Consider the following 18,752-nt stretch of genomic DNA (forward strand, 5'->3'; position numbering starts at 1 on the left):
GTTACCCTGATATAAAGTTGTGGTTAACTGTGGATTTGGTGTACTAGTGTATGGAGCGAGCTGGTCTTGTGGTAGAGCTCGTGAATTCAGAGCCAGAGGTCCCAGGTTCAAACCCTTGCAATCACCAATACGTTTTATCTATGTGATATTATCACGACCCTCTAGAACTAGTCTGAACTAAAGTGTAAACACAGTTCTGTGCTAGAACCTAGTGTCCTAGGACGTGAAGGTGAGGCATAAAAATAGTCTATTAGAGTAAGGTGTAAGGTTGTTCTGATTTTAATGAATGCCCTGGTTATTTACTATAAAGATGTTAACAATCACTCACACACTCAAAACTTGGGGATTAAATACAAACTCTTGCTTGACGAAGAATGTTATTTACTCATACAACATTGAGTAGCAGGTACATGATAATACTAAAACTAAAAAAACCCTGCATAACAAAACTGTTATTAACTACTATCACAGGTACAATAGGAGGTAACATAAAACATGGTTGGCATATTTATGTTATTGAATTTATGAAATATACCCTAATGATTTATTTTAACTGATCAATTTTGAGATGTTTATTTTTATTGTATTTGGTTATGGTGTTAAAACCGAAACACTTTTTAGTAGGCCTACCTATTTAAGTAGTTCTGTCAATGCTAAATAATTTATTAAAATCTATATATACTAAAGCTAAAAATATACCACTTTAAAATCACTAATTTATATAAATTTCAATAACAATAGGTACTTTTACAAATGTGAAATTTGGTTTGGCGGTTCTAATTTAGTACTCAATTAAGAAAATTAAAGTAATCAAAAATGGCTTTTATTATTAACAACATCATCCAATTTTCAACGCTTGAAAAATATTAAACCAATATTAAAAAGTATTAAACATCAAAATATTAAATTAAGCTATGAAACCTAACATTATGATTCTAATTTTAAACATAATTCAAATTACTGTATTTCTGATTCAATTTAGCATTGAAAGAACCACAAAAAATTTTAGTTATACAAAATTTTTTTCAATATAAGTTAGCTACCTTGGTATTCTATTTTTGTTTTAAAATTTAGAACCCTATTGATATACTACAAAACTTTCAATATTCTGTTTATAAACACTATTAGGATTCGACTTTGAACATACTTTTGGATGTTATTACAAAAAGTAAAATGAAAACTATGAGGTTTTAATTAATTAAACAAATTTTATTATAATATTCCATATATTACATTTACTTTGTTTAGGGAAATAAAAACTTAAATTATTTTCTTACACAAAACATTTAAAATCTCAGACAACAGTTTGTGTCAAATATTTTATTTGAGCGAAATTAAATTGACTAACACCTACTTCTACATGTTATTTTGATTGTAGACATTTATAATATAGCAACATCATAACAAACAGTAAATAGTATTTGATATATGTAAGTTAGAAAAATACATGCATAAGAAAATAAAATTAACTATTGATTCAGTTCTTATTTTGATTGAGCATTGTAATTTTACCCAGTAATTGACCCAGTAAATTAACAATTAGTCATTTAAAATGTTGAAAATGCATTAAAATGATTTTTTTTATTAAATGTTCTGTTACTTTCCTTGGTATGTAGTTTTACACCTAGCCCATTGGTTTTAGTAAAATAAAAAACAGGCAAATAATGTTAGTCACTTTGGAAATGGTGCTGGTAAATTTTTTTATAAGGAAGGATATCTACCTCAGTCCTAAAATTGTTATACTGTATGTAGTTTGTATATTCTTGTACTGGAAGTTAAAACATTACAAACACTAAATTAACATAGACTGATAAGATTTTACTTTTAGGCCACCAAATAGGTACGTAATTTTTATATTTATTTTACAAGTCATGCTACAAGTAAAATCAAAAGACGTTCAATTTAAAATACATACATTAAACACTAACATTATCATCTGTTAATTATGACAACGATGACAGTCAGTTAGGTGTATCACATATTTTTTTGTTGCTATTTGCATTTTATATTTTACTTAGGTATCAAGTTATGAACATTACTTTTTGAATAAATAAACAGCAATTATTAATCAAAAATTTACGTTCTCGTCACGATCATGGAGGTTATGATTTTCTGTTAGTGCGGGAGACAATGATGAGGTAACAACAGCAAGAAAGTTTTTGGATTTTTCAGCAATCACTGCTTCTGCCTTCTTTAAAAACGATTCTTATTACTGTGATTTTAAGTTGTTTTTTAATTCTTTCTGTGAGTGATTCGGATAATCGGTGAATAGGATAGTTAAAGTTCGGATAGTTGGTGTTTTACTGTACCTTTTTTAAATAACTTCTTGATCAGCATTGTACGTGTTATTAAATTTACGGAAAGTAAATAAAAGAAACGTCTTATAACACTTAAAACATATATTTACGCTTATACTGTTACTCACAAGACGGTAAATATACAAAAAAGATGGTAAGTGGTGATCGATTTTGATTGGACACTCCAATCATCATCAGACCCAATAGGCGAATGGGACCCATCAGAATCAGACCCATTCTGATGGGTCTGATTCTGATGGGTCCCATTCGCCTATTGGGTCTGATGATGATTGGAGTGTCCAATCGAAATCGATCACCACTTACCATCTTTTTTGTATATTTACCGTCTTGTGAGTAACAGTATAAGCGTAAATATATGTTTTAAGTGTTATAAGACGTTTTTTTTATTTACTTTCTGTACCTTTTTTTGTAAAATCTTCACGTTCAGTAATATTTTAAGTTAAAGTAAATACAATTTTATAAACTAACTTGTTACTATTGCACCATAACTTTTAAGTCTATTTGCAAGGATTTTAATGTGTAACAGTGCAAGTAATATAATACATGTGCACAAGTTATAAGTTAGAATATTTCAAAAATATTTACAAATTAGATTATTTTCACCATAGACATACGAGTGCTTATGAATTCTATAGAAGCTCTTGATATAAGTCTTATATTTGATTTAAATTGATCATGTGCATTTAACAAAATTAAACTTTGTAACACAATATAAAATATATATATATGTGTGTGAAAAATAACACACAAACATAACTAGACAAAACCTTTAAGTAGACATAAATAGTTATCTAATTTAGAGAATAAGAAAATATAATTCTATATGTGCTTTACGAAAGAATGTGTCATTTCTTTAAAAACTGTGCACAAATTAAACAGCTGTTACTGTTAGCTTATAATAATCACATGAATACAGCCACCAGTAAAATAACTACAAACATAAAAAAACATATTTAACCTAAACATGCTCACACATTGGGTTAACAATATTGTACAAAAACAAAACCCAAATGAAACAGCCAACACATCCTCAATAAACTCCTAAAACTATTGAATCAGACCGTTACACCCCATTACCATCCCAAAAGTTATTAGTTTTGTTCCTTAATGATGAACTAAAGAACACACACAGATTGGCAGCCAAACTAAATCATACAAGGGAAAGACGCATATGGCAGGGATAGGCTTACACAGGTTAAGTATTGTATCCACAACTAGTTGGCATATTACCAATTTTCAAGTAAATGGCATATCAATTCCTTACAAGCCACAATACGGATAGCTTATAAACTAAAATAACTCTAGTGTAGAGGAGGTTAAGGATCAGAACTTCAGTTTAGAGAGCCTAGGTTTAAATCCAGGCGGCCATTAGACGCTTTTGACTTTTTGTGAAGCCATACGAATGAAATGGAATACTAGGACCTAAAGTGACTCTTTTTCACCTGAGGTCAAGTTTTACGATCGAGGCGAAGCCGAGGTGATGGTACATTTTGCCCGTGAGGTGAACTATATTTTTTGTCATATTGGATTGTTAATTAACAAACTAAGCTAGAAAACAAAACTACTTGTATGTAGCTTGTTTTCAATTCTGCTAATGCAAATAAGCAGCTGTTTAGTAAGTGATTAAATCATTTCGTCTATTAGGATTGTGTTAGAGTACATTATACCATCGATATGTCGAGCGATCAACAATAATAGGTTAACACCTTACCTGATAAATCATTAATCGATAAATAATTTCGATCGATACGATTGCCACAATCTAAATATAACTGCTTAGTTTAGAACAGCTGATTTTTACACCATAGAGACTAAACATTATTTTTACTCCCTAGAGACTAAAAATCATTTTTACCCCCTGGAGCTACTTTAGACCTGCAACGCATGCATTAAAAATTGTATCTGTTTTGCTGCAGTATGACGAAAACCGACTTTTTTATATGATGAAGTTTTTCTTAAATGTAAATTTGTTCAGTTACGAAACGAAGTAATCTTTGAAAGGTAAAAAGGGTTTGCAGGATTTGTTTTGCCTCGAAAACAAGTTTTGGCCACATACTAAAATGCACAATTTTCGCAAAGCACCCCCCTCCCCCCTGGTTACATATTATTCGCTTAGTAATTGTATAATAAGCTTTAAAAAAACACGGGACATCAGCATATAGACCTATAACTTAGACAAACTGACCAAGGAAAATGTTGTACAACAAGAAGGACCTCTGAACACTTGTGGCTGATTGTCCAGTTTTGGATCAGAGGATGTTGAATTTCCTATGAAAGGTGACCATTAGGCCAGAGGAAATAAAAAGAAACAGGTGTTCTTAATCTGTTAGCATTTGCTAATAGCCTTAGGCTGATAGGCTGCGAGGGGGGTTACAAAAGCCCAAAATGTCAAAGGTAGTTTCGAGTGGTTTTACCTTTTCTTAGAAAATGTGTTTGCTTTGATTTCACATATTGAGAGGTACAGTTAGTTTTCTTTGATAATAGGAAAACTAAGCCATTTGGAAATGATTCGAGACACAATGCGGATTAGGGCCCCCTCTAATGTGTCACCATCTTAAATAGTGATATAGTGAAGTGATAGTAGTGATTTTACCAGCAGTAATAGGTAGAAAATTGCTTTTCCAGCCTGTTTAGGACTTTGACAGATCTGGATTACAGAAAATGCGTAAGTATTGAGCGATATCTAAAAGTGAATAATAATTATCAGCCAATTGTATCGCTATTCACTTTTAAATTACAGAAGTAAACATCTCATCTAAATAAATGGACCTGCTTTCTCCTATTTTGTATTCAGATAGAATATAGTTGGGACACTAGAGTTGCATGTCTAAAATTAGATTTTATCCCTTACTTTTTGTTACCGAGACGGTTGATGTGGCATAAAAGATGCTGCCATAAGACATCCAATCAGTTTGACTTGGTTGAAGAGTTTGCGTATTTAACAGAAATCAGTAATGCGTATCAGAAGAGTTTGTCGATATCTAAATTCAATTATGTCCAGTTTCATTCTCTTTAGCAAGAGAATGGGAACCATCTAAAGTCAAAGATTTTGTTACAAGATGCAAGATTAACGGGACTTTACCGTAGGTATTTTACGCCACCCAACTAATTGTGGACTGTGGAGAAAGAGGTTAGAGACACACATTACTGACTAGATATCTCCTGGTATCACTCCTGCGCAGTGGCGGTGGCGGTCGTGGTGTGGTAGTCGCGGGAGTTAACGGACAGCAGATCCTCGGAAGATGAGTGGTCGTCCAGTATAGCGACTCGCTCGCCCGTCACACTCGCCCAAGGCTGTACCTTACCCGAGGCTAGCAGGCCGTACACAATGGCTCCGACCAGGTAAATGGCGGCGGACAAGTAGAACACCAGCTTCCACTCGCTCGCCATCTGGTTAGAACATTTTAGAATAATAATTTATTGTTTTACTGTTATTTATTAAATTAACAAATTTATTGTTACTATACTACTATTGTAGTCCCAAGATGGGGGACGCCACTGGACGTATTGTACTCGACCCCCATTATAGACATATACATATTTTATTTGAATAGGTGCATTGTCTGAATGAAAATGTCTTAATATAAAAAATAAAATAGGAATCAAGAAGATAATGTGTATTAACAAAATTGAATGATAAAACTATTCTACACTGAAGGGGTATTGTAAAAATCTACAATTGAATAAAAGGCTCTGTCAATTAAGTGTTCACCTATTTTATCTTTGAAATTATTTTCATTTAAAAATTTATAACTTGCAGGGAGCACATTGTACAGCCTCAGCCCAGCATATAGCGTACTTTTTTCATAAAGAGTTAAAAAATTGCTGCTGCGGTGCCTGGGAAATCTAAAACTGTTTTCATTACGAGTATTATATCTATGGTTGGTTTGAATAGTTTCTGGTAGGTCGTTTTTAGCTGAATGAATGTAGTTTAGTGATTACAAAATGTACTATCCTGTTAGGATGTGGATTTTTAAATTTCGAAAAAGGTTTTTGCATGAACTACGTGTAGTTGGTCATAATACGGATAATGCATTTTTGTAACCTGATTATAGATTTGACTACATTATAGACCAACTGGTCTGTATGGTGATCTAAGGAAAGAGCAAACTGACATTACAATACTGTATGGATCACACAGGTAAGCCAGTAGTTACCAAAGTGATGTAGTGCAGGCTGTTAATATCACGATTTCAAACCAGCAAGGTCTTACTCATCAGCACAATATGCTAAAACTGAGTTACCGTATTGGATAACTTGGATAAGTTTTCTTTAGGATTGAATTGACTTGATTTCACTTTTCAAAATACTGTAAATTACCTAGTGTGATTTACAGACAGTAGCCTACCTTATCTTTGGTAACATATCCAGTCAACAGCGGGCTCAGCAGTCCTGGGATGGTAGCAACAGTGTTTGATATCCCCATTAAAACACTCGCAAACTGCGGTGCAATATCCAACAGATTCACACTGGAAACGCAAGTGGTTTAGTTAACTTTAATACTTTCTTTTCTAATAGCGACCATACAAAGTAGGTATATTAAGCCAGGTATGAATGGAGATGAGTGTAGGATGAGTGGCGCGATCTCGTAGTCTTATTAGTGACTAAGGTCAACATTCCTTTGACACAGCTGTTAATTAATAGCCCATACAGCTAATGGCAAATAAGGGACCTACAGTTTATAGTGGAATACGAACCACATTTTTGCCTTGGTATATACAAATTGTTCTAATTATCAGGATAGTACTGCGGATAGCCGTAGTATTCACTCGTGCGGACGTTAATCCACACCAGGGAGTATCGCATCCACAGTGTATGCCTATAAATATCCACAATTCGTGACCTCCTAGAAGCTGGATTACAGGTACAAAACAACAAAGTTAACATTTTAAAGGAAATCCAAAAGGCTGATTAGGATTTTTTTATTAATGGATAGAGTTCTGCTTACTTTAGAAAAATTTAAGACTGGGGACTAATAGATACAAAATAAAAGATCATAAAATATAACGCTGAAATCTTGTTACAATATAGGACTCTTCCAGAGAGTAGATTGACAAGAAATATCAGTTAAAGAGTTCAAAAACTAGAGTAATCTTCAGAGTTGCCAACTGTGGCCACCATTTTCTATAGGCCTATAAAATTTAAGAGCATTTCTTAAGTCTGCAATGTACTGGAAGGCTAATTCTCAACTTCTAAATAGGAAACTGTTGCATTTCTCTTAGGGTATGGCAGCCATTGGTCTATGGAATTGGTTTATAATTTTCTCAGATAAATTAGTAGAACTCTATTCTTATTCAAAATATCCTATTTATAAGATGATCTAACTCATACTGATTTACAAAACATAGTCTTTGTCATGTAAAGTAGACTATTATTCCTGATTCCAAACATTTGTTCTCTTGGAGTTCCAAACTACGTAAGTATCACAATTTTTTCCAAGCACTAGAGATCTGCCTATTTCTTGTACTAACCTAAAGCCAGACCAGGCGAATCCTCCGAAGCCAACGGCGATGGTCAGGGAGAGAATAGTTGCGAGGGCACTGGTAGAGTGTGCCGCTGCGATCAGAAATATCGTCTGACAGATGAAACCAGCACATGTGAACATCTTCCTCACCTACACACAGATAACAAATAGTACTGATGTAGTTAAAACCAAGTGGTGTGTTTCTACCTGGTTCTGCCAGAAGGGTTCTACCCGGTCAATTCAAGATGGTGGCTAAAAATGCTAATGCTCCTGAACATGAACATGCCTATACGGTACAAGCTCTCAACATTTTAAAACTAATTTGTTTCCAATGAGTGTGTGCTTTTTGTGCTCTTAACATATCAGAGTGCAGTGGGTGGAGCAAAAATAATTTTAAACTATTATTTAGAAGTTGAAATCGCATGTGAAAAACACTAATTTACGGATTTTGTAAAAACTTAATGAAACAATAAACCAAGGTTCAGTTCAGCCAATGCATAGTTTGGATCTTGTGAATATTTTACAGTTCATTTCAACTCGATAAACACTTTAATAATGTCAGGAGGTTTTTTTTTGTAGGACCTTGTTTACGTCGTAAACAACCGGTGGGTGGAACCCTCTTGATTTAATCAAATCAAATCAAATCATTTATTATCATGGACATTTACATGCATTGTAAATATAATTTTTTTACATAACATTACCAATTAATTTAAGATAGATATGCAACAGGACATACTTTAACCTAAATGAGTCAAAAACTAGTGTATAACAGAGTGAGATGCCTTGTGCAGTTTTGTTACTGACTAAGACCGGCTGTTTCTTCAGCCAAGCACTCAATGATCAAGGTCAACTGAGACCAGTTTCGAACCACCAAATAGTTTCTGACTTTTCTCAGGATCGAACCAGTGATCTTCTGAATACCAGGATAATAACTAGCATACAGACCTGCATGGTGGTAAGATGGCCGCCAGAACGGAGCCAGTCAGCCAGGAAGCCGCTGCACTGCACCACAATACCCATCACAAGGTAAGGCAGGGCTGCCAACATGTTGCCACTCATCACCTTCATGTGGAACCTGTCTACAGATACGAAACTGCTGTTGGTACTGAAATTAACTTAGGATCAAAAAACTTTAGAGTGTTTAAATTACCAGCACTCACGGAATCGCTACAAAACGTCTTTGTATGATTTTGTGAAACGAATCCCACGTACCAAACCAGTGTCTAAAGTTTCTACTTTTTATTTTATGCCATGGATGTTCGATTTTTCCATATCATGTTGCATCATGAAGACATTTTATATTAAATGTAAAACCAATCACTTAGTTTTGTGTAACACCACACACGCCAAGTAATCTCTGAAACGGCTGTAGTGCAGTATTATAATTCTAATTTCTATTACCTCTGGATTGTACAATGGTAAGAAATTCATCTATCACTTGGACTGATACTTCTAGATTTCAAATTAGGCGACTCAAACTGTGAAATACATTCATGTACTCCCCCAAAATGTTAGTTAATTGATTAAGTTGTTAATATATATTTGAATATAGACAAATGTCCTTCACATACCACTCATGAACGTTGGCAGCTCAGTCAGCATCGTATAGAAGCCCCAGTTTTCACAGAAGTGAGCAACTACAATGGCAGCAAACGGTGCTGAAGTCAGAACTCCCTTCCACGGAACCGTGAGCCTCTGAAGAAAGGTTTTACAATATAGTTTTTCCCTTAACACCAGAAGCATTTAAAAACATATTTTTAGAAAGGGCTCTCTATATACTTCAAATTTGACATGGTGGAAGAGAAAACCAAACAAAGATTTCATAGATTGTTAGTGTTCATAGAGATTACAAATCAATTGAAAACATGATATAACTAAAATCCCTGTTTTTTAAAAAAAGAACATTATTAATATTTCAAATTGGCATGAGGAAAATTGTTTGACAGTTGTGTAAAGTTAAAAGAAAACTGATTTTCAATACTTGTTTAGGATATTTTTAAATGTATTAGTAGTGAAAAAACATCAATGGAATATTTACGTTAAATTGGAAGTTAAATGATTTATTTTTTAATTTTCTTCTAGGACGTTGCTTTTTTCTGAACATCCTAATAGAGTAGTTACCACTGTTATCATTAATAATGAGAAAATTTGTTTGGCAATTCGCATCAATTAGGTTTTAAAAATTAAGTAACTGAAATATTACTCAGGCTTGCCTTTTGCTAAAGGATTGCGTGATTGCATGGTAATCTCGTGTCTTCGGGTATTCAAAAGGCTAAAGGTAAAAAAAATTTCAACAAATTCTTAAAACAAATGATGAAGTATTTCATAATGTCTTCTAAGTTGATAGCCTACTGTAACGTCTAAAGTAATTGGTTTTTGCTTAAAGTGTTAAGTTTTGCTCAGTTTTTCTTTCACTATCAACAGCCTACAAGCAAGCATTATATAAGGCAATCATGTGCTTACCTTGGCTTTCAGCGAAGGTCCGATAGAATCTAAAATATATCTTTTTTCAGCTTCCGACACCCAAGGGTCCGTGAGTGGGGACTCGTGGATCAAGAAGCACCAAAGGAAGCACCAAAACAAAGCTATCATGCCTACAACAATTTTGAATACGCTATTATTTACAATAGCTATCAGGCATACTCAGCATCAACTAGAAACAACTTTTACTCAATTAAATGTACCAAAAGCCAAAACTAAAGGTTTTACCGAGTTGTGAGTTGTGGCATTGAAATCATTAGTGACTTTCTAATCCTCAAGTAATACATTGACAAATTCCCTCTGACGTAGCCAATGGTAGCACAGAGATTGAATTTCAGTCAAAAGCAAATGTGTATTAAGTACGATATACTTTCAAAAATACAAAAGTCTGTTTATAAGAACAACTAATATATATAAACATTATCTATTGTATATTTATCAGTTTCAGTAATAAAATTAAATATAAAATATGTTGTAACAGAATAAATTTAACACTCCAACATGGGAGCTTCTTTAGATGGTAGTAGTAGTAAAAAATTTAAAATTAATTAAGAAAACTGAAATAGTTTACGATCTAGTTCATTCGACAGTTGATAAACGGTGTGTTAAGTTGCTGGTGGGGTCGTCTTTTTCTAGAGGTTATTGAATAGCAGCTATTGAGTTAGTGAGGCAATTACACTGAATTTGTTTTAAAAGATGCAAGTAAAGAAATATCCTAGTTATGAAACTCGCTTTGACGCTTTGTGAAACCAAACAAACAAAGTATGCCTGGGAAAGTACTAAAACCATTTCCATGCTTTTAGAATCCAGAAGGTACCTGTAGTGCCTCAGGAATGTGGTAGCCAAAGAAAATAATTGGGAGGATTGACCATCCGAAAACTATTTTCTAAAAAGCATCTTCACACATACATTAAATTAGATTCATGAGTTATCAAACACATCAACATAGGGTGGCTATTTTAAGACAAGGATAAGCAAAGGATTAGAGTTGAATGAATAACATGAAAGCTGTTACTGACTAAGATCAGCATAGAAAAAAAATACCCAAAATGTAGAATATCGAGGCCCAGTTAAGGTGTTGCGCTATAGCTCCAGACACGGCCATGGCACCCACTGTCCCAAAGTAGCTTCCAGACAGCGTGATCATGACCAGACGACTGCGCTCGCACGGCGGAGCCCATCGCGCCCACACCCCCAGCATAGCAGGGTACGTCACACCCTACAACATAATAACTGTCAGTGCTACCCATACTAATTGATTTAATATTCGATTGATTTGGATAATAATATTGGATTGAATAGTTCAAAAGTTTAATGCCAATTACTAGTGGAATAATGGATATTTTCAGGTAAATTTCTTAACTCTATTATTTTCTAGAGGCCTGAAAGCCAGACATTTTTACATTAGGCGGGTTGGGTAAGGTTAAAAATGTTAATCTTGTGACAAAATCGGGATCAGACTAAATCAGACTGCTTTTAAAAGAATTTTCTTTATATTGTCTTTTATCGAAATTTTCATGTAGGGAATAATCTATTACCGGTGGTCTCATTGTAAAACTTGGACCCGGGATTGATTTACTTATTTGTTTTGAGGTTCCCAGAGGACAAAAACACCATCTGTTTAAATTCATAAGGATATATTTTGGTGAAAATTCAATCAGGAAAATGTAAATTAGCTAAGTCTGCAGGTTTGCTGCAGTGGGGGTTATTTATGTTTTACAATCAGTTAATACAAAATTGTTCATATCTCCAGGAATTGCCATTAAGTCGTGAACATTTTCTACAGTTGTGGCGAAATCATCACCATCTCCCACAATAATGGCAAAATCAATATGCATCCTCATAGACGCTTCCAGCGATCGGAAGAGTAAAACTTGGGCTCGGCTTTAAAATTCTAGCTAGTCACATAGCTTGGTCTGAAATTTCCGGCCAACCTTCCACTTACTTCCTCAGGCCTGTAGACTTGGAAATATCCGGGACCTGTAGACCCATATTATTTTCCTACCTCAAACATGCCCTCCAATATTCTAACGAGGATGAGGAGGTAGACGTGCATCTTGGCGGCCAGGGGAGTTAGTAGAGTAAGGGCTGCAGTGGTTAACACTCCCATGCCAAACAGTCTGACGCCACCATACTGACAGGCCAACCACCCTCCCAACACCTGGAGACAGATCACATGGTTTGGGTAGCTGGTTATATAGTGATTGCCTATTCAAAAGGGTTTTGGTTTAATCCTTGAAAGTCAGTAGCGTTTTGATGATTCAAAATTATTATGAAAAACCAAATGATTTACGTGATTCCCGCCAGACAGTTAAAACGGATATATATTCTTCTTGGCTGCCTGGTATGAGTTAAGCTACTAATTTAGCCTTGCATCACTTTCAAAAGCACAAAATCTTAAAAAAGGATTTCAAATGTTACTGGAACCATAACACATTTTTACTGAAGGAATATGAGATTTCCCAGATTTTTTACTGCTTAGTCGATTGGCCTAAAATGTTGAGTGATGATTTTTTATCGTTGGTGGCTATTTTAAAGAAAGTCCTAAAACCTGTGATATCGTACTCTTTGTTACGAAAACAAATATCAACTTATAGATATTTTTTTTAATATGTACAGTACGTTGTCATTTGTACTGTACGTCGGGAGTCAGGGATGGGTGTAGTAAATAACGATCACTGATTACATATTAACTGCTCATAGGGCTGCAAAGGGTACATGGTGTTTACTGGTCTAAGACATGGTGTAGACTGACATGAGGAGAGGGGATTTTGGCTGTGTTTGAACAGGTGGTGTGATGGTGGCGTGATGTGACGTCATGGGAATAGCCATGAGCTTCTTTATTTGAAACATCACCTGATTTTACATATTACCAACATAAACAGAGATTGTGGTATCATGATGGTACGAGTGTCAAACTATGGTAACATTGTGGTACGAATTATCAGAATATGGTGAAAATAAAATATACTAGTTTAAAGATCATTAGGTTTTAAATGTTTCTGGTTTGAAAAGCAGCTGATCTCAGATTGTAGAAAAACTTACTCATCCCTCAATAATCTTCCTGTCAAAATACTCAGCTTGCTGTGTCAGTTTTTTACAAATCCAATTTAATCTAACATTCAGTATAATCAATGGCAGATACAGCAGAATCTCTGTAGCCATCACCACCAAAACTCACTTTGTGATTGATACCAAGAGTAAACAGATAAAGGAAATACGTTTACAATTTTCATAGTGTTTTCTACAAAAGAATATCTTTAAAAGTCAAAATCTGTGACTATTCTTTTAGAAAATTTTGAGACTATGGATGCAAGATGTAAAATTGAATGAGATGACCTGTATATTGTGTATAGCTTATTTTTAGCAGATATAATCAAGGATGGCTGGGTAAACATCCAAGGCATAAAAAATTTACTAGTGAAAAAAGTTAGGCCTATTACATCTTATCCCGTCAGGAAATACTGCGTTCATCCTATGGATTAGCAGTTTTGTTGCACTTGTGGTGTCATCATCACATTCTTATGAAAACGGGCTACTAGGCATACTCAAATGAAATAGTTGCTTTACGAGACAAATACAAAACACAAAAGTAGTAGGGGTGGATGTTTGTTATTTAGGGTTGGTGTGGAATTATGAATTATGCAATCATTGTGTAAAGAAGAATGACACAAGTGTTTCTAAAAGTGAAATTGAATCGGCTTATTCAGTCAAAAGCCATTTCTTGTTATTTATAAATAAGATAAAATTATTTACCTGTGTTAAAATGTAGCCATAGAAGAATGAACTTAATATTGTTCCCTGTGTCTGTCTGTCCCAGTCAAACTCAGCAGGCTGAAAACAATGGATGCAAATTGAAAATTTAATTTTGTTTAAATCTGTTGTATAAAAAAAATAAATCTGCTATAATGTAATCCTGGAGATCTCAACTGAAATTTCTTTTTGCATTTAATCTTCTTCAAGGCAAATCATACTTTTAACTCAAGCAATTGTTTTGTGCAAAATATTATTTTCCTATAGTCACCCGACAAAGAAGCTTCCTTGCACAGATTATAGTACAGAAAGACTTACTTTGGCGCACAAAAGTTTACTAACCAAACAACACAAAACAGCGTGCTTTTATTATTTTACTATTTATTATTATTTTCCCTTATTCTTAAATGAGAACAAAGATCCAAATTAGTTACCTATACAAAAAACCTAGTGCAAGTTCAGTAAGTTCAGCAAAAAATACCAAGATCCCTAATTAGAGGCGCAACTCACAACAAACCCACCCCACGTGTCAACTTTCACCCTCCAGTCCATCCAATAGTAAAAATTGACTTATTTCCTAAACTTTGTAATTGGCCACAATTGCTGGTAACAAAGATGTCCCTGTGATCGCAGAGACTGGGAGATGTTCACGATTTTGACACAATCATGGGATGACGATGTCCCCTGATCGAGGGTGACCATAACAATGGTCCCGAGATCGCAGGAGATGTTCAAGATTTTGCCAAGAACGAGGGAAAGTTCCGGGAAAGAACGAAGGGGCGGAGGCGGCTTGGGTTAGTTTGGCTTAGGGCCGGTACCCTAAATCCAGCGCTGCATGGACAGGTAAACTGCTCATGAATTCACATTATACTTAAAACTGAGATGGGATCCAAACCCTCTATCCATGGTGGTGTATCCTAGCGGAGACGTCTTGACAATTGATCAGGTACATACTGTACTGTCGTCTATGCTAGCAAGACTGGTCAACCAAAAACCCAAAGATGAAATGTTGTTTCAAGATGGCCTTCAAGAATCCAGAATATATCGAGTCGGTTTTAGCCGGTTCTATGGGTTGAACTCACATTAATTAGTTGTTAGTGGAAGTTCAGTCATATGATTATTGTGACAGTATATCGGCCCTTGGAAGCTTTATAGATTAACATTGACTGTTTTGTTTTCATATTGACATATGTGATGCAGTTATGTGTCTCATAGTTTACTATAAATTAATAATCATTATTATAATTATATTTATAATTATGATAAAAGATGTTGGAGTCTGATTTATTTAGAAAATTAAGAGATCAAGCAATAGATTTAATGAACAAATATAACACACTGGCTAGGCACAAGGCATAAACCTAGACATAGGTCTATAGGTATTTAGATAAATAAGATTAGTTAAAAGAATTGTGATTCAATAGGTGGATGCAAAATGAATCTATTGGACATAAAATATGTAAAATACCAAACATTGAATTTTTATGTGCATAAATAAAAGAAATACAGTACAGAAATTAATGTTGGCAAATACAGCATATAACATATACATTTTAGAATACTTACAATAACTTTGGGGCCATCGGGAGTTTCAACTGTGTAGTTTGAAGTCATCACAACGATGGCAACACTGAGGTTAACCCGGAGAGCATAAATATTGGCGAACCCAAAGAAAGCAAGGAACGCAATCAAATAACGCTTGGAGAACCAATCAGTCTCAGTTGAAAGGGGAAGTCTGTAGACAAAAATAAACATTTCAACTCAACTTATTATATAAAATGTAATATTAAAAAACAAAATGAAACAAGTGGTTACCTACATATTGGTGGTATGTTTAAGAGTCATATTCTGAACTAAAAAGTAAACTACGGTACCACAATCTGTTATACCAGGCTTACTCAACACTAAGTTATGTAATCTACCATCACCATTAGATAGTGAGACAGGTACTGGAACCTACAATGAAAAAACCTACACTAACAGTGAACTGTTTAATGTTTACTGAGTAGACTGGTTCTAAGAAAAATCATGCTTGAAAACCTAATTATTAATAGTTTTTGTTTTTTTTAAGTTTAATTAATTATAATATGCAATAATGGAAGAAAGCTTCCGTAATGACTATGCATGTTTCCTTTTCATAAAAAATTTTAATTCTCATTGGAAAGTAAAAATACTCTATAAAGTACATTAACCTTATAAATGAATCATACTTTTCTGATGAGATGGAGAACTAGGCCTATCTAGAATTTTTCGGGCTTTTCATGTTATGTTGCAAAAGACGTTCAAACTGTTTCTGTTCATTTAAATTATATTACCTTACTTACCTTAAATCAGGATCCGCAGATAGCCTTTCAGAGGAGTGACTTGTTCCTTGGATGGGAGGAGGAGCATCACTATCAATTTCTGATTCATATCCCATAATATCTCTGAAAAACAATATTTTTAATATAGGCTAGCAATTTTATAAAGGTTCATAGGGAAGAAAATACTTTTTTATTATTTGGCTATTGGCCTAACTGTATTACTTGCCTTTCTCTTTAACATAGGCCTAAACTTAAATTATGTAATTTGTAGACTTACTATTCATATTTCTGTAATTTGATTGCCTTTAAGTTAGGGCCTATCACAGTATCGGTATTTGTTTACTGAAACAAATGTAAATCTTATAAGCGTGGTCAGATCCCAGATCAGTCATGCGGCTGTGTATTTTAACATTTTGACCAACATTTTTTTAAGTTAGGCTATCAAAATTAAAAAAAAAACAGCAAAACCACAATAATATTTAACAAAAAATATGACACCAAGATCTTTTAAATCAGTTCATAATTGGGTCTACAAACAGTAAGAATTAAAACCCTTGCATTTGCCAGACGGGTAGATCGCAGCCTCAAGACTAAGACAATGTAGCTTATTGTATAGTGAACAGCTGCTCTTTACAACTTACTAAGTTAAGCTAGGTAGGTTTGCTAGTTTTTACAATCATTACAAAAAAGTAAGATGCTTAATTTAAGGTGATGAATTTAGGCATGGTACAACCAAATATACTGATGTTTCTCTAAATTGTCTAGATCACGTTTTTTCCCTGACATTGGCACTTTTTTGTAAATATTTCAGATTATATTCAAAGAAGTGAGTAACTTAGGTAAGTTTAACTGATTCCACACACTTCAAATAGGCTGAGATTGACTTTGCAAAGAGACAGTTTATTGATGCCATCACCTCCGGCACATGTCATTTATTACAACCTAGACAACAGCACAGTCATAGCCTTCTCTAATACAGAACGGTGGCGAGACTTAAGTTGCAACACTGTAGTCTCAGCCAACCGAATTAGCTGTAGGCTAGCACTAATCCATAATGGAGCGGCTGCACAATAATTATGTTTACACGTTGGTTATTGTTTTTGGTATTACCATTGCAATAGGCCGGCCAGTATGATATTGCCACACATCAAAGCTATGGCCTTACATTAGAAGAGGCTAAGCCTATGGTATGGTCAATGCATTTTTATGTAGGTACCTATCTTCATGTTTATAATTTGGTTTTAATCTGAAGACAGTCCATAGCATATTAGGAGTATTAAACGGGGCTAAATGATTTTGAGAGATGACAACTTCGAAATGTCTAAACCATTTTTATCCCTGACTTTGTATAGCTCCATGAACCCTGAATGTTGTGCTTAATTGAAGGAAACATATGTTTACAAATTCTATGATAAAAACCTGGTATATTTTCTAAGACCAAGGTCTAGTTAATTACAGTTTGGGACGGGCACGGGAATCTTAATAAGCTACTTTGCCGACCTATATCAAAGTTAAGGCTACAACATGACCTCCTAACTAACTCTAATTTTAAAACGAATCAAATTCAAAATTCAACCGCATAAGTGCCATACGGTAGCAAATTCAATCATAATAAACGAAATGTTCAGCTAAGGCATGGTTTAAATTACAAAATGTAAAGTCTGGGCTAGTTATTTATTTTCTCACATTAATATTATGTTATCAATACAAACAAACAAATATCTTAATGTAAAACAAATTTTTACCAGATTGTTTATTGTGAACTAGGGCAGGACAAGCGGTGCAAACAGACGACAATAAAGTATAAACTGACAATAGTGACAATTGCAAAAAGAAAAACATATACACAACAAATCTGACTAATATCAGCTGATCTTTTTTCGCCGGCTCGCCACAGCAGACCAGGAACTCAAATTTTTACAATATGTACTATACTTAATTATTAAATTACTAGCTGTAACCCGCGGGCTTTGCCCCGTTTAACTTCTTAATTTTCAAGATTATCTCGTTCGCATGGCTCAATCACGTCCTGGTTGAAGTTTGTTCGCTACGCTCACTCACCTTTAGGTTGGAGCTCGTTCGCTGCGCTCACTTGCCTTCAGGTTAGCTCGTTCGCTACGCTAACTCGCCTCCAGGTTGAAGTTCGTTCGCTACGCTCACTCACCTTTTGGTTGCGAATTAGCTGTTGTCATAAATGTAAAAGAAATAATAGTGCTGCACCCTGTTGGTAATTTTTGTAACTTTAATGCTATTGAACATCACAGAACAGAACCAACTTGTTTAATTGAAACAGCTGTTAAGATTCAATAATTTCATTTCTCATAAGGTTAACATGGGAAACTCCAGAGCCACTGGGGCGGAGCCCGAAAGGATTTTTGAAATAAGAATATGCCTATATGTTAATCGGGAATGTGAGCTATCATCATGCCA

At 34.4% G+C, this 18,752-nt stretch overlaps 1 protein-coding gene across 1 annotated transcript; it reads right to left on the reverse strand.

The window, feature by feature from the left end:
• Nucleotides 1-364: 364 nt before the first annotated feature.
• LOC128987732 (sialin-like) lies at nucleotides 365-18,130 on the reverse strand. The gene is made up of 12 exons (XM_054408737.1): nucleotides 18,068-18,130; nucleotides 16,344-16,445; nucleotides 15,586-15,754; nucleotides 14,023-14,100; nucleotides 12,272-12,427; nucleotides 11,311-11,485; nucleotides 10,249-10,379; nucleotides 9,357-9,480; nucleotides 8,731-8,864; nucleotides 7,790-7,932; nucleotides 6,667-6,787; nucleotides 365-5,708 (listed from the first exon to the last, which is right to left on the reverse strand). The coding sequence occupies exons 2-12, from the start codon at nucleotides 16,436-16,438 to the stop codon at nucleotides 5,487-5,489; spliced, it is 1,548 nt and encodes a 515-aa protein (XP_054264712.1). The 5' UTR covers nucleotides 16,439-16,445; nucleotides 18,068-18,130; the 3' UTR covers nucleotides 365-5,486.
• Nucleotides 18,131-18,752: the final 622 nt, after the last annotated feature.

Source organism: Macrosteles quadrilineatus, unplaced genomic scaffold (genome assembly GCF_028750875.1).
Source record: "Macrosteles quadrilineatus isolate MER2022 unplaced genomic scaffold, UCM_ALF_1.0 Scaffold_2__2_contigs__length_208266976, whole genome shotgun sequence".
NCBI classification, from domain to species: Eukaryota; Metazoa; Arthropoda; class Insecta; order Hemiptera; family Cicadellidae; genus Macrosteles; species Macrosteles quadrilineatus.